At 31.5% G+C, this 21,008-nt stretch overlaps 3 protein-coding genes across 4 annotated transcripts in view; 1 reads left to right on the forward strand and 2 right to left on the reverse strand.

The window, feature by feature from the left end:
* LOC119634493 (integrator complex subunit 5) overlaps nt 1-4,179 on the forward strand; it is a 6,522-nt gene extending 2,343 nt beyond the window's left edge. Inside the window, exons 2-11 of the mRNA XM_038028706.1 lie at nt 2-463; nt 525-854; nt 915-1,259; nt 1,327-1,591; nt 1,655-2,027; nt 2,095-2,152; nt 2,225-2,589; nt 2,653-2,932; nt 3,318-3,460; nt 3,523-4,179. Of these exons, the coding sequence (XP_037884634.1) occupies nt 2-463; nt 525-854; nt 915-1,259; nt 1,327-1,591; nt 1,655-2,027; nt 2,095-2,152; nt 2,225-2,589; nt 2,653-2,932; nt 3,318-3,460; nt 3,523-3,843 (2,942 nt within the window). The 3' untranslated portion in view covers nt 3,844-4,179. The remainder of the gene's footprint in view (nt 1; nt 464-524; nt 855-914; nt 1,260-1,326; nt 1,592-1,654; nt 2,028-2,094; nt 2,153-2,224; nt 2,590-2,652; nt 2,933-3,317; nt 3,461-3,522) is intronic.
* A 1,863-nt stretch (nt 4,180-6,042) lies between these two features.
* On the reverse strand, nt 6,043-8,225 carry LOC119634696 (serine/threonine-protein kinase stk11). Its single transcript, XM_038029006.1, has 5 exons — nt 7,384-8,225; nt 7,001-7,323; nt 6,728-6,922; nt 6,508-6,671; nt 6,043-6,422 (listed from the first exon to the last, which is right to left on the reverse strand). The coding sequence occupies exons 1-5, from the start codon at nt 8,122-8,124 to the stop codon at nt 6,184-6,186; spliced, it is 1,662 nt and encodes a 553-aa protein (XP_037884934.1). The 5' UTR covers nt 8,125-8,225; the 3' UTR covers nt 6,043-6,183.
* Nucleotides 8,226-10,270: 2,045 nt separating this feature from the next.
* LOC119635119 (elongation of very long chain fatty acids protein-like) overlaps nt 10,271-21,008 on the reverse strand; it is a 79,591-nt gene continuing 68,853 nt past the window's right edge. For both annotated transcript variants that reach the window (XM_038029710.1, XM_038029709.1), the window contains exon 6: nt 10,271-11,848. In XM_038029710.1, coding sequence (XP_037885638.1) covers nt 11,549-11,848 — 300 coding nt within the window. In that variant the 3' untranslated portion in view covers nt 10,271-11,548. The remainder of the gene's footprint in view (nt 11,849-21,008) is intronic.

Consider the following 21,008-nt stretch of genomic DNA (forward strand, 5'->3'; position numbering starts at 1 on the left):
AAATTGACTTCCAGCTCATTAATACGAACCTCTTTGCATTTGTTAGAGGATTTACCAGCCGCCCGTGATATAGTGTTTGAATACTTCTCTTTGGTGGCTGAGGTAGCAGTGCAAGGTTATTGCGTTGCTGAGCAACAGACAAGCATGACATCAAAAAATAGCAATAATCAAACGGCCCAAAGTCCAGGCGCTCAAGAAGATCCATGCTTTGAAGTAATACAACAAGCTTTGGAAAATGTAGTCAATAAAGTGCCAGGAGCTTGGGGCGTGGTCGTCGCATCATGGAGCTTAGATTTGGTCGGCAATCTATCGGATAAATACACTAAACGGAAAATGTCTATCGGAGTAGCTTGCAACTACTGGCTAAGCTGTGGCACAATGCGTGGCTTGTTGACTTTAATTAGCATCTGTTTTCGTAAACTAACTAACTTGGAAGCAGAATCTTGCGTGGAAACTTTGTTAAGTGGGTTTTTGTTTTGTAAAAGTGCTCAAATAATTCTTATTATTATTCTTAAATATTTTAGATGCCTACCAGCGTTACTCCTTAACCTTTGATTGGGTTGTAGCACGTTTAGGTGGTTGCTTCCCATTGAAAATTATTTCACAAATTCTACAATGCAGTTTGAAACGTTTTGCGGATGATTTTCATTGCCGTTTCGAGTCAGAAATCGGTATTTTAGAATATCTGTGCTTCGCTCACGAACAAGTTCTACGAGTCGTTGTCAAAGAACTGTTACAAGAAGGTTTCCATCCCAAAAAGAATTTAGATACTTTGATTATACCATTTCTTTTTGTATTCGGTAATTATTCCGATGTCTTACTACAGAATATGGTTAGCGTCTTTTTGGATATGTGTAAGTAATTGGAATAATGAAATTCTCCAGTTGCAGCGATAAATTTGTTTCGTTGTTTAGATAACGATGAGTTACGCGCCATCATTATACAAAAATCTCCGCTTTGGTTGAGCAACGCTACATTTTCCGAAATCCAGCCATCTTTAAATAATATTGCTCTTCGTTTAAAAAGTCACGGAACTCAGCTTTTAATAACAGCCTCCAAAATGGCTGATCAACATGTTTGGTGTCAAGATTTTCTAGAATTTTCCTTGCAAGAATTAGAACAGATAGTTTTAAGTGCTCGCTTGTGCCCCCTAATGGACGATTTGGTAACGGAAAATACTAAATATATGTTGTGGAAAAGTAGTCTTAGCACAAATATATATGAACAACAAACGGCAGTACGTCTACTTTTAATTGTTTGTAAGTACTACATAGGAAATACATATTTTCTTACTTAAAATTATTTTGTTTTTTTTTGTTTTCTTAGCTAGCCAACATTCAAATATATATTATCAGAGCATTTCCGAGTTGCTGCGTAAATGTTATGTGCTTAATACGTCGGGCTTAGGTGCCGTAATACGAATGTTTAGTGGTTTAAGTGGCGTAGTAGAATTTCCCGATATCAAGGCTGGACTACAAATGGTTTTGGAGGATGTTTTATTGCAAGAACAATTTAAACAGGCTCGTTTGGCTAATTCTAGCGTTATTTCGGAGGCATTAAATACATTTAAGAATCTTAATACCCTAACTAAGTGTGACTTTTTCATAGCATTATCCAACTTGTTGAATGTTAAATGCAAAATTTTTCATTTCAGAATGCAGAAAAAGAATAGTTACACCTGCATGAAACAACATCAACTAATGAATGCTCTAAATGAATGTCTACCTAAAATCCTACAAATCCTTGAGGTAACTTTAAATAAATTAATATTACGTATGGATATAGATTCATCAGAACGGAACATGGGCAGATATAGAGAGCAACAAAATCAAGCTAACAATAATACAATCGATATTGACGGTAATAAAAATAAGAGATTGAGACTTGGCTTAAATAGCGATGATTGGAATGAAGAGGAAGAAGAAGAAGCTTACGATGCAAGACGATTAAATTTAGCTCATACGATTATAGATCTTTTAAATACTATAGAGGCGGGTTCAAAAACCAATGTCATACGCACTACAGAAGTAGGTATTAATTATGTAAGATTTAATGCAAATAATACAAACTAAACTTGTTTTATTTTTTTTAAAGATTTTAAAATTATCTGTTTTAAGTGTAAAATATTTCTTCATCAGTTTAACAGAGCGAAGTATGTATAGTAAAATATTAAAATTTAATTTTGCACAAACATTATTGACTAAATAATTGATTGAATTTTTAGGTTCTACTCAGCGTTCGGCTGCCGTAAATCGTGTTTACGTTTTATTTCAACGACAATGTAGAGCGCGTAAAGCCTGCCGTACAGCTTGTTTACGCGAACTAATCGAAGGTGCTTTGTTCTATTATGGTTACCTTTTCGGGCAATTTGAAGAACCTTTGATGGATGAATTACAAATACCAGAGACCGAAATGGTTCTATTACAAAATCAACGCCAAAGCTTAGGTCCCAATGCCAATCGTACCGTATTGCATGCTGGCGTAATTGGTCGTGGTTTAAGACCTGAAAATATGTGTACAGGCGAGACGTGCCCCTCGGAGATGCAAAATTTGTTTATAAAAGCTTTGGATGTTTGTTGCAGTGATGTGGTAGACAAGATAAACACTTTTAAAGTCGAGTAAAGTTTTAGTCGATTTCCTTTTTTTTTACAGGAACGTCCTTTAGTAATAGAAGCTTATTCAACGATATCATTACTTTTGGTGGAATTGGTATCAACAGATGTTATGTATAATGGTTTACCGTTTCCTGATGAAGATTTTACGAAAGTAACTATGGAACGAGATTTACTGATACGTAGGGCTTTTATAACGTCACCATTATTGTGGGCTTTGCTCGGTTTCATAGCCAGTCATCGACCAGCATTATGCTTTTCCTCAGTATTATTGAGAGCCTTATGTGCTACGTGTTTACATCAATGGCGCGCAAAGAACGGTATATTTTGTTTTGTCCTTTTTTTACTTTTGGATAACTGTTGACAGCATTAGAATGGAAAAGATAATGACAACCCATAATGTGTACTTTCAACAGCTTGTTCGGGCTTTTTTCTGTTTACTGGCTTAAATTAGGCTTGATTTTACACTTTTGGGATAATTTTTTTTCTATAAAAATGTTTTGCATTTTCAAATTAACATTATTTTGAAATACAAAAGACTATTTCATGGGATTGCTCGATATTGATATTTGCATACGACTTTCTTTCCCTATGACAAACGTTTTAATATTTTTTGGAAGATTGTAAAAATTTAAGTAGAAATGTTTTAGAAATATTTGTTTATTTATAAAACTTTGAGAATTTTTTTTTTAAATCTTTAAATAGTCAACAAATATCAATTGGTTGATATTAACGATGAATTAATGAAATGCACTAAGAAGTTGTTACGAATATTAGCTATAGGACAACTGTTGCCACCACCTCTCTCAAATTTGCACGTTATCATACATCATTTCGATCCACCGGAGGTAAGTTTTTTCACTTATATGTAAAATGAAGAATCTCTCAATGTTATCTCTTGTCTTGATAGATTGCTTTAATATTAAAAGAATGCGTTTGGAATTATCTGAAGGATCATGTACCTTCGCCGGCTTTGTTTCACGTGGATAGTAATGGCTTGCAATGGCGTAATCCTCAAATAAATAAAATTCCACCGCAATACGTTGATACTTTGCGCAATTTAATGCAAAAAAAATTGTCAAAATTAGGTCAACATTATTACACCATGTTCATTATGCCCGAACAACAAAGTCCAACGCTACCAAATCAATCGTTAGCATTGGTTTCTTCAACTAGTTTGACTGTAGATGCTCCAAATGAGACAAGTAAAGACGTGGAAATGAGTTCATAACATGTGAATAAAATTTCGCTACCGTTCGCCGTTTGATTAATCTCATTAATAGAACAATTTAAAAAACTAAATTTCATATATATATTAGTTTTTTTTTTTTTCTTCATTTAATGATATTTAAAAAAGCTAATTAAGATCATTTGCTATTCTGCTTGTTTACGTCGTCTTTGCATATCAATATACAATTGAAAAGTTGTTATTCCATAATTAATATATACAATAGAAATGTTGTTATGTAATAAAACATGTCCGTCCCACGTCATGATCCGATATGAAAGCCGTCAACTGTACGTTGATGCAAAAAAGAAAAATAAAAATAAAAGAAAAACGCAGCGAAAAGTCTGATAAAATCTGCTACTTAACTAAAATAAAAAAAAAAAAATTCACCTTTGATATCTATTGATACCCACCGCGTCTTTGCTTTCTTGCGCCCCTTTTTTTTTTTTTAATTCCTAGAGCTACATAGGAATCTTTCTTTACGATAGATAAAACATGAAAACTATGTGTAATTAATCTTGTTTTAATGTGTAATTTCAAACTTCCTAAAATTTGTCTACTAAATGAAAAATTGTACATAAAAATTTCATACTTCTTTTATAATAAACCAAACATCTTTGTTTAATATTTATCATCGCAAAAATTGTTAAACGTAAGGATGTTAATTAAGCGATTGTATCTTATAAGTGATCAGCAGGGCCCTGAAATCCTTCATAATGCAAAAAATTCTCGTATGATGTATGATACGACACATTGTTCTTTTTTAACCTTTATAACACATGAAGCCGCTTCACACATCTATGCGAACGGTACTAATTTTGGAGGACACTGTCCCGCTTTATTTAAACAATTTAAATGAAAAATGCGTAGACAATAACTTGCTGCACAACAAATTAAATGAATTTGTTTTGTAGTTCAAGCAACAAATGTGTCTTTTTAAACTTCAGAAGGTATAAAAAGTACTTTTCCGGGTTTTTCATTTGTAATTATTATGCAAGAAGATTCTTTTTTAACACTTTTTGTCGGTTTCGTTGCTTGAAAAATGGATAAATATTCGCTATTAATTCAAGTATAAGCTTACATGTAACTAGAGGAAAAACGAATTCCTTGATTTAATTTGAAATTATGAATACAATGAAAAGCTTCTAAAGAAAGAAGAAGAAAGTCCTCGAAAGAAGGGATGTGCCCTAAGTTGAATTAATTTGAAAGGAAAATATATAAAAAGTGCTAATGCAGCATTGGTCCTCGTTCAATTCTACCCAATTCCAATGCATATATATTCGCATCTTCTTTTTGAAGTCCCAATCGATTAATAAAAACATAGAATCAAATTAAAATTATGTTTCCACTTTCTAGGAATTCTTGTTGTTGCTTTATGAATTTTTGGCTAAAGCATTTGATAGACTAAGAAAAGTGAAACGTTCGAAGTGTTTGGTTTAATGAAGAAAACTTTTGTTAACAATAAAGTAATAAGTCTCAGCAAAATGAATAAGTAACTACTGTCAGAAGGCGCGAAACTTAATCAAAGAAAACAAAAATGGCACATTTGGCCCGTAAAAGTTAACCCATTAAATCTTGATTGAATCGAAAATTGAATAAAAAATTTATATTTACCCAACGCAAAGCATGAAATTATTTACAAATCTACTCCTATTAAAAAACAAAAAATTACCTACAATTTAAAATGTTATAAAAGGTTGCACAAGCCTGATCTCAATCATGCCCGCTCTATTGACTTTCAATTAACAACTATATGACTAATTGCGCTCATCATACATTTTTTTACTAAATTCCCTTCGATATATGTACTTAAAACACAGTTTTTTTCTTCAATATATTTGTCTAATGACTAACCAAAAGAACTGTTATGACAAGTCATGTGTCGTCTACGCGGTTATTTGTGTACAAATTGTGTTCGTTTTGCGAGCTAAGGAAATATTAAAATTAAAATAAACCGCACACATTTTCCCTTACAAGCCGCAGCAGATGAATCTACTATTCAAGATTACATAACATCTATTTGAACATTAAACATTATTTGTTTTTTTTTCTTTTATACATAAATTGCTATTGTTTTATATATATATATATATATATATATATATTTTTTTTTTTTTGTTTAATTATTCATACTGGTTTTCTTTCGTTTCTTTACTTGACCTCGAAAAATTTTCACATATGCGGATATATATTTCAAAATTTTGCGATTAATAAAACTCCTTGGAGTAAAAACAATAATAATAGTAGTAGAAAGATTTACAAAAGTATGTATATATAGACTGAATGTTATTGTTTTGGTTGACTGAATGATGATGATGATGGTCATGGTTAATCTTCTAAGATCTAAGAAGGTCGACAATTTGATAATTTACGTACGGAAATGCATGATGTCAATTTTTTGGCGCGTCTTTTCAGTGACGATGACTTCTTCTCTTTGGTATGATGAGAAGCTGAATTCGAACATGAAGCTGCCGTGTGTTGTTGCAAAGTTGTTGTTGTGGAAGGACCGGTGAGGGTGTGTTGTTGCTGATGTTGAGCTTTAATTTCAGCAGCGGCAGCTGCGGCTTTGCGTGCTAATTCCTCTGTTTTTTTTTTTTTATTTTTTTAAGAAGAGATAAATGTTGTTAAAGGTAAAAATTGTATACTTAAATTTTCTAATATACACACGATTTAAATCATGTTCGGTAAAGTAGACTTCTTCTAAATCACGTTCAGCTTCATAATGGTAAGCATCCAAATAAGGCAGTACTGTGGAACGACGATATTTGTCATTTTTTAATGGTGGAATGGGTATAGGTGGGCCCTTTTCTTCCGGAGCCGACATAAACCAGCTGGACGTTAAAAAATTGTCTTTTAATGCAATATTTCTGTCCCTAATGCAACTTACGAATCTTGTCTAATCTGTTGTATTGTGTAACGTTTATCTGGATCAAATTGCAGCATTCCCAGTATTAATGTAGCGAGATGTTCATCTAATTTATACAGCCAATCAGGTGTCTGCCATTGTCCCCGTCCAATATTTTCTAATAAACGGTAAATATTGTCTCCCTCAAATGGATACAAGCCCGTGCACAGATTATAACTAAAATAAATTAACGTTTACTGAGCTCTATTTCTTTTTTTTGTTTGTTTAGATTTTAATCAATAATTATCGGCATACAGTGTTACACCGCTACTCCATATATCAACTTTGGAACCCGAAAATGCTTCGAAGCCATTAGCAATTTCAGGCGGTTGAAATGCGGGAGACCCATGCCCAGTTAAACATATGTCATTCGCTGCAAATAGTTCCAACTGTTCGGCTACGCCAAAATCAGAAATTTTAAGCGTTTCATGTAGCGTTAGTAATAGATTGCCTGGTTTTATATCTTTGTGTATAACACGCATGCTGTGCAGGTACTCGAGGCCGTTTATTAGTTGACGAAAATAACGATGTGCCTGAAACAGGGGCATTTTCTTCTGAGGAGCACTATCAAGCATTTCCTATATAATTTATATAATCAATTCAATACTCATAATGCATATATTTAATTTAAATCGAACCTGCAATCCTCCCACACAGTATTCCATAATCAAATACATTTTCTGTTTCTCATCGTTATACAATACATCTAATAAAGCGACGACGTTTTTGTGCTTTAATTGCTTAAGCAGTAGAATTTCTCGTTGTACATTTTGTTCCCCATTGGGAATACGTCTTAATTTTCGTTTCGTCAGAATTTTTACTGCACGTCGGCATAGGTTTTCCGAGTCTAGAACCTCTTTCACTTTACCGTATGATCCTTCGCCCAATACATCACCCATTACATATTTACCCACCATTTTAATGTTTTTCTTTTTTTGTTGATATATAATCTCAGCACTGTCCACACGATTAAACATGTTACCAATGTCCAATGTAGCCAAATCGAGCGTATCAATTTCATCATCATTTAACCATGTTACCTGATGATGAAGATGTTGTTCATGCAATACATTGATAGCCTCCTGGCCAGTCACAAATGCTGCGCCGCTTTCGTGATTTATATCAGTTTCACCTTTATCTGATGGGGTTTCTAAATGGAAGTTTTTATTTGCCAAAAGTACAGTCGTATTGCCGCCAGCGGCTTTTACTATATTTTCCATTTCATTATCAGGCTGTTGGACATGTTTGTTGTGCTCTTTCATGAACGAGGGCGATGCACTGACCGTTAATTGAGCGCTATTATTTGGATCCTGGTGGTTGGCGGGCTGGTGAGCTTTCACTTGTACTTCCATTGTCACATGGGTGCTGGTCACAGTCATTTGGAAGTTTTCCTCGTTGTTTGCGGAATTGTTGTTGTGTATTAATTTTGATTTTTATATATATTTAGAAAAACACTCAAATTTTTCTATGTTAAAAATTGTTAGCGAAATTTTCATTAAGACACACAGATTACATTTTATTTTGAGCGTTGCCAGATTTACTTTGCATGTGTGTTACATGTTCCGCGATGTACATTATTTTCACAAGTTGATAACGAATTTTTTTTGTACTCAAAGATGAATTTTTTTGTACTTTCGTGAAAATTTCGCATCAGTCAGCTGAGTTGTGATTTACGTTGTTATTACATTGCAAAAAAATGCTTGCCAATAAAAAATTTGGCTTGCAATAATGAGAAAACGTAATTCTCAATTATTTAGTTATTTAATGTTTTACTTCAAAAAGAGAAAAAACTATATAGTCTCACTGTATCTTACCGCTTAATATAAATAAAATGTTACCATCTCAATATAGAATTAAGGTAAAAAAAGATGGAAGGCAATAAAGTAATTGTTGTAAAATGTTGTATGTATATGGAAGGAAATAAAATAATTGTTATTTTGCAATTCAACGAAATAAATTATCATTATTTGAAAAGTAGAAAGAAGATTAGCACATACAATGTATGTATTCCTTTCATCTCTCTAAATAACTTTTGATTAACTCATTAACTTTATTTAACATTTTTAGTCTAATTCCTTTGTGTTACTTTTTACATTACAGAATGCAGAGAACAATTACTTTGAAATGGTAATACCATAACACTTTTTAAATTTTCAAATGTATGAAATTTTTATTGCATAAGATTCGCGTCATATTGCAATAACAATAAGAGCATTAAATTGTTAATAGACATGAAAAATGAGTTTTTGTAGTTTTATAAATCATTTTACAAACAAAGAAAATAGTGATTCTCTGTTTAAATGAAAAAAAAACCTTAAAAACAAGGCAGGCTTTTTATATTCCGGTATAAATGAATTTTGTTTGTATTTATAGCACGTTTCTTTTGAAACCGATATAAAACTACAAAAAATTATGATTTATAGTTAAATTGTACATGACTATAAGACAGAAGTAGCATCCTAATAAATTTCAAACTGTTTTCAAATCGTATTTTTATAAGTTTTTCCATTTAAGTCATTGTACCCTATATCGATTGTTACATAGCGTGTATTAAGTTTGTGCAAGCATATGTAACATCCTGAAGAGCTTAAGATAGGCCCTTCTTTATTACACTCGATTCTATGCTTGTTTGAAATTATGACTTGATTCGAAAGACAGCCATTTCAATATAGTTTTGGACGTTCTGTCAAAATCTGAGGACGCATATATAGAAGTCTATTACAGTTGCTCTATGCGAAATGCAATTGAGTTATAAAAAAATGTTTGGTTGTGTAGCAATCTTTGCTGACGTGTAAAATAATTGTCAATACCAGAGTATTCTTCGCAACAAAGCTTATTCGTTTTGGGTTGGAAATCAATTAAACCATTTTTTATTTATAGCATCTATGGAAACATGATTCCAGATCTTTTTTAAATAAAAAAATTAACAGCAAATCAGTTAACTATTAAGTGGTAGAGAAAATGAAAAAAAAAAAACAACTGATAAAAACAGTTATAAAAAATTGAATGAGATAAAAAATCAATCACAATAATTAATAAGTAAAAAATTACACTTGGGTAAGGCAACCATTAAATACCTTACGTTACTTTGCCTAATACACGTAATCATTTACTTTCGTGGTTAGAAGCATTTGTGAAATCCTACGATGAGTGTAATAAGGTTATCTCTTCGAATAATTAATTCTGCCATTTCTGCTTCTCACAAAGCCAAAAAAAGTGCTTTTTAGGCACACCACGGGCCATTATTATATCACTACATTATAAAATCGGAGAGTCTTGTTTCAAAAATGAAAGCACAAATTATTGTTGACGAGTTGTCAGTCAAACGCATGCACTTTTTTTGTCTCAGCATTTTTTTTATTTTTTTTTATTAACTAAAAAATTCGTTATGTGTACATTGTACACTGTAAAAAAATTGATATAATACCACTTATTTTCATAGACACTTAATATTTATAATTGTACACCAAAGCTTTCGATTCACATCCGCATTATCTATACATATAATTTAATCATTAAGTAAGAATATTTAAATTCGATATATATATATACAATTATTATATCTGCGATTGATTACTAAGACTAGTTTAAGTTTATGATTTCTTTATTCCTCTCTGTTTTGTGTGCAATAACGTTTAGGTTATTATTTAACTAAATATTTACAATAATTTTTGTGTATAAAATTGCATTTTACACAAATCTCTTTATCCATTCTTTATTGCATTTTTTGCAAATTTTTATAGCCACTGCAGAAGCATGCTTAGTCATTCAGTTTGTAATACCAAATAATACAAGGTACAGTCTTTACAGAGAATACAAATAAATGTGTGTTTGAATGGAGTTGAGTTGGAGTAGCCTTATTTACCGGAATGCTTCTCTGTCTTCTGTATGAACTCGTTAGCTCATGGATAGATTTACTTATCCTTTTTTCTATCTATACGTCAAGATGGCTCGTCAAAATTTGTTTATTCGTTTCTTGCACGTATATTGATTTGATCATCTACGTAGACTGTTCGTTCGTTTATCCACTTAATTGATTTGTTCGCCTCTAGACTCTTTAGTCATTCGGTCTAATCCATCTGATCTTTTCATACATCTGCCCTGTTGTTGTTTCCTCTATAACATCCATCTTTTTTGCTCTTTCAGATGTACAAGTTGCCTCTTCGTCCAGTGTTTCATGCATATGTCGGCCTAGACGTTTCGTTTGTCGTTTATACATCTATCCATTCATTGTTTTACACCTTTGATAATTTTGTTTATCTACATAAGTGCTAGTAGCTTTACTCTCTACTCTAATTCAAGTTTTCAATATTTCGATTTTTCCAATAGTAAAAATATTTAGATAAAAGGCGTTCAGACGTTCAGAATTTTTAAAAAATTATTGTCATTTTGCTTGCATTTTGTAATAAGTGTGGATTTAAAATGTCGCATGTGACTTATGTAATATTATGTAAATATTATTTACAAGGATAGCCTCAATCGATCCACAGATGCTTGTGCTCAACCTATAATATTGACTTCAGACAAAGGGTCTCGCTTGACTCGCTTGAAGGCGAACTTATATTTCTTATTTGTTAATAAATACTAATGAATTGAAATATTTACTAAATAAACTTAATATTAATATTTAAAACATACATATTTTTGTACATCATATACAAGAGAATCTCATTACAAGAGATTCTTACCATTTTAAAGTTAAAATGGATTTGTTTTTTTTTGTTTTTTTTTTTTGAATTGAATTTACAACATTTTTGGTCCCCGGAATAATCTATTCTTAGATGTTATAAATTTCATGAAAATTTAATAGATTTTCTCTTTCAATACCGGTATCACTTCTTCGTTATTATTATTGTTATTCATTTCAATGAATTTCTTTTGTTGCATAAAATAATTTCTTTGGTCCGTAGTAATTATTGCTGCTTGATTGTTTGATTGTTTGCCTTTACCTTTCTTCTTATACGCTTGTATATAGAAATTCATGAATAGACAGAAGAAAATGCTGGCATTCAATAAAAGAAAAGCCGAAATGAATTTGGAAAATTGACACTGCTGGCTGAATAGCGCACGTGCAGTGTGCACAATGCATAGAACAAATTGTGCCTGGAATGTATGAAAAATAAATAAAAAAATGATTGAAAATTTGAATTGTTTCATTTGAAAATGGCTTTTACACGCACCACAACCCATAATCACCACCACCAACCAACACCATCATCGCCACAATAGATAAGAAGCTTTTTATAATAAGAAATTATTTCCAATTTGCATTAAATTTTAATTTCCATTAATCGTTTCCATCTTGTCTGACTTTTTTCAAGTGTTGCGAAATTGCCAAAAATTTTAATCTAAATTAAAGTGAGCGTAAATGATGCATAAGGGCTACCCCGAAATAAGAAGAAAGCAATGGTTAAAAGTGTATGCAAATATCTATCAAGCCTATAGCTAAAAGCCTAAACCAGTAGTATAAACAATGACTTTAAGCCCACTAAGTGCACCTCGTTAAGGAATAATAGATGATTACATTTAAGAGCTAGTTAAGATTAAGCAAAGCCTACAAAGGTTTTGAATAAATTGCTTTGACCTTGAACTTTCTGGTAAGCCTTTCTAAGCGGCTTGTAACACGAAACCAAAAAAAAAAAAGAAGGGGATATGTAACACGCCATGATAAAATTATGGATCATCTATTTGACATGTCCCTCTTTAATCGAAAATTGTACTTTACTTGTGTTAATTTAGAAGCAGTTTGTGTGATTAATAACGAAAGTTTTCTGTGTTTTATAAAAATATTTTCTTTTTTCTGGAATTTTTCCATTTTTCCCTTTGCATTTGATACGATGATTAAGCATATATAAGTTAAGTTTACCTTGTTTAGGTGTACGTTAGGTGTATGTTAGTGTAGTACAGATTGTCAGATTGCGTGCATGCAAGCTTTAATATCTGATTTGAAATTTAATTATGAGAAAATCTTTTCTGTTTTTATATAAATTGTTTCTAAGAAGTGATATACTTTTCACTATCAAGCAATTGAATGCTGTCCGGAAGTAACTGCTTGTTTGTCTTGGTAATAAACTATTGCAAAAGGTTTTTTTTTTTCGATGATGATTTGTATAAGCAAAGCTTTAATCGTTCAATTAAAAGTTTTCGAAACAATCCGATTTTGCATAAGGCGCAGTGTACGACTTAATTTTTATGTAAACTCGATTTGTCAAATCGCTTTATCTTGCTGGTGTGTTCATAAAGTAAGACCAATATATTTAATTTCTTAGTATTATTATCTTTGTAAATTTATGCAAAATCGAAAAATTAGTTTATATATAGGATACCGAATATCATTCGTATAAAATTGGGAATGACTGTTTTTGGCAGAAATCGAAAATCAAAGAAAAATCGTTGCGCAGTAAAAAGAAATGGAGAAAAAAAGAAAAAAAAAAAGTAAGTCTGCGATCAATAAGTTCCGGAACTAAATAAACAAAACTTTTTTTTCGCAAATTTCGGCTTTAGTTACTAATCAAAGTCTCTTCCAAACGTGACACAATCACTCCTAGTGCTTCTCTAACGTTTTGAAGCCTTCAATCCTTAAAATTCACTTCAATTTCCGCGATTAGTTCATCATTCGACCTAAATTCATTCCCCTTTTGAGATTTCTAAACAGATAGAAGTCTCTGCGGGTCGCATCTGGAGTGACAAGTGAGCCAGAAATTTTAAATTCAATTCATGCATTATGGTCCAATGGCCGTAATATCACTTCTTCCTTCGCAACGTAAGGTCGGTTTTTGATAATTTTCTTTTTCCATCGTTCTTCGTTTACTTTGAAAGTCTTCGGTGAACACAATATCTTGTGCAACCCAAAATATGGAAACCATAGCCATGCCGGCCGATTGTTTTTTTTTGATAGCTTTACCAGACTCTCACCCCGTCTTTCCCACTCAAGTGGTTATCGATTTCATCCAGGAGCGCATTGATGGGCCAACATTTCGTTTATTGTTACGTAACGTACGAAAAAACTTTTTTCATTATGATTAATAATAATTCCATGCCCGATGTTTTTATGTCCCTGTAAATAAAATTGGTATCCATTTGGGAAACAGTTTCCTTTCTTAGTGCGATGTATGCACCATTTTGAAACCTTTACGATGTCAGCAATCTAATGCAACTTTGCTTTTTGATAATCGAGAATAATTTTTCCGATTTTTTTTTACTTTTTTAATTGTCATTATTTCAATATTTTTTGCAGCGTGTGACATCTACCTACAATCCCTGGGTAACATAGATTTGTGATGATTGAAAAGTTGCCTTCAAAAGAAGAAAAAAACGAAATATTTTACGAAAAGTGGAGCTATGAGCTACGACTGTAACATTTTAATGGATCTACTACTAACCCAATTTCTGATTATTGCTCCTAAATAATTAGTGACCTTTCTTTTAGTAATTGCTACCCAACTCTAAAGCTTTGCGTAGATATTTTGACCGTATACCCATAAAATCAGCAGAGCACTAAAAACATGTCAACTCTTGTATTCATATACTTGAGGGAAACGCTATATAAACAAAAAAGCAGGCATACTTGCACTCATCCATTGTTCAAAACCAAATATTTCATATTTTGAAAAATATTTCAATGTTGTTGCTTTAATTTTTGTTCAAATGCTAAATAATTCGTTTCCTGATACAATTAAATGTTCATTAAACAAAAGAAAAAAAAAAAAAAAAAAAAAAAAACAAAATGTAACACAAGGCCATTTAATTTTAAATACAGACAAATTTTAAGGTTACAATCGTAAAAAATGTTATAGGAAGACAAGTGTACAAGACAAAACAATAATAAAAGAGGAAAAAGCGCTTTAATCGTCTTTTATATGCAGTCAGTAGCGTTTTTAAGGGATGAATAGGGTCTTGAAAGGCTAAGAAAAAATAAAAATTTTTTAAAATCCGTTGGATCTGCCCTTTCTTTGTTGAGTCTTATTAAGACGAATGTTGGGAAAGAATTTTAACGCTGATGGCCTTTGCGAAAAATTTTGGTAATGCAATCTTTGCCTATTGCTAGTCGCGTCATGTTTTCAATGTTCCAATGATCGGATAATTAAATTTATTACTTTATTGCAATTGGTCTCTTGTTAAGGGAGAATCTTCGAAACTTCTAACAGAGTTGATATTTATTAATAGCAGATTTTCACTTAGGCCAGACTCATTTCACAAAATCTATGATCTTTGAACAGATCCATATTTTTTACAGATCATGTCCTTTCTTCCCTATTCATCAAAATCACAAGAACAAACCTCTTTGAAAAAAAAAAATTTTAAAATTTGCGATATAATGGCTTGTTATAGGATAGAGCTGAGAAGACGAACGGAAACGGGATTGAACAAGAATTTCTAGGTTTGATATTTGACAACCGTATATAGCTAAGCTTCTGTTATGTAATCAAATCAAATGAAAAAAATACTTGATTATCAAAATTAATCATCCAATCGAATACTGAGAGTTTGGATAAAACAGATTTTGTTCATAAAGTAAACCTAGGATTATGGAAAAGTGCTTGAAAAGTGCAACAGGTATAGAATGAGAGATGATTGATAGATAAGCTTAGCATTGGAAGATTGATTGATAAAATAATTGCTGATGCTTTAAAAACTGCTGAAAACTATCCATCAACGTTCATTGGGTACCGTTTTGTTTTTTTTCTTCACTGATGAGTTTATAATGATTTGTATATTTTTTTATTTAAAATTTAATCGATACAAAAGAACAGTTATTATGCATAAAGATATGTATTTGCATACCTTTAGCACTACAAAATCATTAATAATTCCGTTTAGTAATAAATGTAAAGAGATACGATGCGATCTACAATATGAGATTTACACTGAGAGTGTTTTCAATGTTTTCGTCAAAACGATTCACTTGAAATCATTGCAATTATGTCAATAAATGATTAGTTTGGTTAAAGTGAAAAAGGAGAAAAAAAAAAAAATAAAAAAAAATTTTTGCTTATTTTTAAAAAAAAAAATTTTTATGGAAAATTTTTTGCACATTTTCGTTTGCTATCACCAAAGTGCCTAAAATAAACGAAATCTCTAAATTCTCTACAAGATTCTTGACATTATCGAACCTTAAGATCTATGCCATTAACAGGAAATCCATTATAAATAGTTTTGAGTTAAGCATTAAAGTTTAAAACGTAATCTAACTTAAGTGATATTATGAGTTTTCCGGAATTTTTCTTTTTTTTTTTTTTTTGCTTCTTAAAATCCAAAAAAATGTTTCCTTTTAATATTTTAAAATTCTGCCTGTCACTGACTTCGGACATCTGATATACATATACATATGCGTATGCCTATTGTATGCTATAAACTATAATCGAGTAGTGTTTAATACTTTAATAGCTGCTTTGTCAAACAAACAACTAGTCCTAAAATGTCTAAATTATGTATATGCTTATGAAAACATAAAACTAGCGGTAACAACTACGTAAAACTCAACAAGCCATTAAGTAAATATGCAAAGTCATGGCAACAAAAGTGCACTTATCTATATATATATATATATATATATATATATATATTTATATATGTATATATGGACACATTGTAATTGGGTACTTACTATAGTTCTTAGGTACTTGGGTGATATTGAAACCGTATGCTTAACGGTAGTTATTAAATAAATCATTCATTCATAACAATGCGGACGCGATGCTCTTTCAATTGGCCTTTTCATGCATATACCTATACATGTATATGTATATATATATATATAAATGTGTATATGTGTGCTTTTTCTTGTTTTTCAAAAAATAATTTATTTTTGTTGTCGTTTCGTTTTTCTTCTCGTTTGCTACGTTGTTAATTCAAGCGTCTAACGTAAAGAGTTCTAATTGAATTGACGGTTGTAGTAGTGATTGTTTATTTGATTATTTTGAAAAAATTTTTTGGCAAAACCGGCTTAATAGGTATACTCAGCTGCTACTACTACTACTGCTACTAATAGTGGTTGCGGAAAGGAGGTCAAAACTAACAGGTAATACCAACTATCAGTAGACACAATGTACAATATACAATTGTATACACGTTGTAAGTCGTTTTTTTTTTTTTTTATTGCAAAATAGCTAAAGCAACTAACTGCATTCAACAAGTTACAATGCAGATACAAATTATTACAATACATTCAAACATCATATAGATTAAAAGCAAAAGTCCATTTTTTCATTCGCGTACGCACTTGTATATAAAAATTATAATGATTATTACCAAATAATGGTTAATTAATAATAATACAATGCATATAACATATCTTCCTTATGATGTGTTTTATGCGCTTTCTGTATATTATTTGCTTAATCATAATAACAAGTTTGTTGTTTAAGTCTTTCGTTTCTAAATTTCGTTTATCCTATGTTCAAGCAAAGAAAAACATGATAAAGAAAATATAAATGAAAATGAATGAATGTTAAGTTTGTGAATGCCATTAAGTGCATAGGCCACTATCACTTACACCGCCACAAAATTTACACTCGTCTCGTATATGCGAGGTATGCATGTTGATCGTGCATATTATCTTGAAAAGTTGTTTTGATTGTAAAATTACTGGTTAGTAAGTTACATTAACTGACCTACAAAACAATCCATTGGTCAATAAACCGACCGATGCAACAAGTTTCCATTACCACTGCTATAAAATTTAATACGAACATAATCAGGCATTATACGCATATCAATAAATATAAATTAAAAAATTACACCGGACAAAAAAATTTATTAAAAATTTTATATAAAAAAAAGTTATTTTTTTGTAATCATTTACATATGGTATAGAATTGGTATGGTATATAGTGGTGAGGCTGTGCTCACAAGTTCGCCACGCAGTCGTTTGTTCATTCGGACAATTTGTATATTGTAAATTGCCCGTAAATCCGCCCGGATTTGCATCCGCCTGTACCTTCATCTGTTTGTCCATCTACCCCTTTTCCGTCGTCTATTGCAGTCTTTCGTTGTGCATCTGTTCGTCCGTCCTTCCGTTTGTCCATCCGCCAGGAGATTCTCCTGTCCGCCCGGATTTGCATCCGCCCGTACCTCCATCTGTTTGTCCGTCCAGCCGTTTTCCACTCGGCCGCCCGTCACACGGTCCTTTCACAAGTCGGTGTCTTCGTTGCACGGATCGTCTATTGCAGTCTTTCCTTGTGCATCTGTTCGTCCGTCCTTCGGTTTGTCCATCCGCCCGGAGATTCTCCTGTCCGCCCGAATTTGCATCCGCCGGTACCTCCATCTCTTTGTCCGTCTACCCCTTTTTCACTCGGCCGCCCATCACGCGGTCTTTTCACAAGTCGGTGCCTTCGTTGCACGGATCGTTGGTTATTAGATTCGTGGTTTGTGCGCTCTTGCATGTCGCCGTCCATGCTCGTATGTTTCCATTCATTCTATTCATTCCAAACACACGCACACTTTGAATATATATGTAAAGCGGTCAGTATTCAAGAGTCTTTTCTAGTTACCTCAGTATGGTCTTATAAACGCCCAATAAAACTTGAACTACAAATTCTGAGCAACATTTTAAGCCCATGTACTTGAAATTTTGAATTGCAATGGATCTAATTTGAAATTTAGATCTGTTTGGATTTATGTCAGAAAACTGCATTTTGTTGATTTTGAAAGTCAGACAACAAGACTATCAATGCGCAAAATGTTGTTAGAATTTCTTTGATAGTTATCTGGTTTGCCAATTTGCTTATACGAAGTTGCAAGCGGAATACAGTTTTCTTTTTTGTGTACGACTATTTTCTATTGGCAAATATTTAAGTTAAACTGAATCAATGGATTTTTTTTTTTTTTTTTTTTTGCATCATTTTGCGAAATTTTAACTTGATTGCATTACCATCAATAAATGCTTTTTAGACTCATACAGATTTATCAAGTTGTATGAAACATTTGTTGAAAGCATGTTTTTCCCAAAAATTTTTTACACTTGCAACAAAGTTGCAACGAAGGAAACTAAAAAAAAAAAAAAAAAAAGGGAAAATTACTTCTTTTGCTTAATAATAATTATGCACTGAAAGCAAATATTTTGTAAAATTTTAATAAAAATTTTTTTGTAAATGATTTGCATACCTATAGGTAATCCATAATTTTTTATGATCCCTTAATGAATATGGTAGTGTTTTCATTTTTCATATATCATAACAATTTTTCGAGTGTAAATTATTGTAAAGAGTGCCCGTAGATAACCAGTAATAACATTTATGGTAAATTTCTTGTTGCAACAGCGATTAGATTTGTAAATGTTTATGCACTGTAAACGTAGTTAGCTACTTGGTCATAAGCATAAAGTAATCAGAAAATTGTAAGAAAATGTTCAGATTGCCTGCCATAGGAAATAATAAATATGTGGAAATTGATTGTCTAATAAAATACAACAAATAAAATAAATAGCAACAGCACAACAAAACTATCGAATCGAATCGTATCGAATCGAATCTTATTGAAAAAAGAGTCAATAGTCGGAAAATCATAAGAGGTAAAAAGCTTTATCGTGAATCAATTCATATGAGTGAACTTGGCAAGCATTTCGTCAACATTTTCATATGGCTTTGGGAAACGTTTATATTCAATTTTAAATGAATGTATGTCTCTCCTATAGATTGTAGAATAATATCATTAATTCTTTATTTCCACTTTATCGGTTATTTCTCAATCGTACTAAACCGGATTTAAAAATGTATTTGTTAAGATCTTCTAAGTTTTCTCTTAATTTTTGCGACAAGAGAAGATGAATGATAAAATTATTTTAGAATTTTCCTAAACAAAATTATTTATGCTTTTTTTTTTTTTTTTGCAAATCCATTATTAATGAAGAGGAGAAATCTAGTATACTTCTGTTCACGTATGTAATATCAGAAATGCGGCAGTGTGATGTATGTTTGTTGTATAGTCTCAAGTGTGTGGAGTGTATGGAGGGAGTATGGTGAGGTTTTTTTTTTTTTTCTTTTTTTTTAAATTTTTTTTTGTAATGCTATGATCGAACATTAACAAGTTGTTGTGGAAGTAGCCGTACATACGTACGTATGGCATTAAGTGTAATGTTCTTGTTGTTTTAGTTTCTGACTTTAGTGGCTACTAAAATATATGACATGCACTTGTGTGTGTGTATGTTTATGCGGGTAAGTGAATTTATATGCTTTTGTGTAAAAACGAAAGGAAATGTAACATATGTACGTAAAGTAGGTCAGCGGTTATATAATGCGAAATAAAAATTTTTTTATTTCTTGTATATGATCTTTCGATTTGTGCAAGGGAGCTTAAATTTGGTTTATTGCCAAGCTTATGCATTTAATGGTTACTTGTAACTAAATTGTTTATTAACACGTTTAAACTTGATATATAACTAGAGAGAAAATTAAATATATATATATGTATATATATATATATATATAGTTAAGGTGAAGTGTCTTAAAATGCCAAAAACTATCTTCTAGACATTAACAATCAATTCGTCTTGGCATTGTTTTTTATTGCTACAAATATCAGATATTTAGTGTATTGGAAAGTGGTGTAAGTTAATTTTATTGCATTCTCAAACTTTAGAAACTAGCTGATAATAAATATCATTAGGGTAATAAATTATTACTTATATATTTATTGTGATATAAAAGGACCTCGTTACACTCTTTAGCTCCTATTCTCATATTATTGAACTTGTTGTACTTCCAAAATGAATAACTTATGCATTTATCTTTCGCATTGGTTAGTTTTAGAAGTGATTGGGACGCGTGCACGACAAAATTCATATTAATTCGAAATAATGTTGGGATTTAGAATAAAGATTTCAAAATGTTCTTATCAACAATCTTCCTTCAATTTATAAAAGAGATGTCGATCATCGTGAAACTTTGTGGCAATCTGTTGAATATATTCGAGTAGCAACGATTGAGACAGATTGCCTTTTGATAGTAGGCCTAAACAGCTTGCAACCAAGCCTTTAATAAAGTGAAAAGATCTTGACAAAAAAAAAAGGAGTTCATTTAATTTCTTTTTACACGATAGATATGTTTTCAAAAAATAGTGTAAAAAATTCGTGTAAAAAGAGATTCAAGCTTTCAAAATTTTATCTCTTCGAATTTTTCGCTTTAGTTTTATTATAATGTATATACATTTTCTAGCGCGGAAAACGAAGCCAACTTATTAGAAAAATTAAGAGCATTATAGTCTGGTCACGGCCATTAGGTACCTTATACCATTTCGTCTAATATAGTCACTCATTCATTTTCGC

Source organism: Glossina fuscipes, unplaced genomic scaffold (assembly GCF_014805625.2).
Source record: "Glossina fuscipes isolate IAEA_lab_2018 unplaced genomic scaffold, Yale_Gfus_2 3, whole genome shotgun sequence".
NCBI classification, from domain to species: Eukaryota; Metazoa; Arthropoda; class Insecta; order Diptera; family Glossinidae; genus Glossina; species Glossina fuscipes.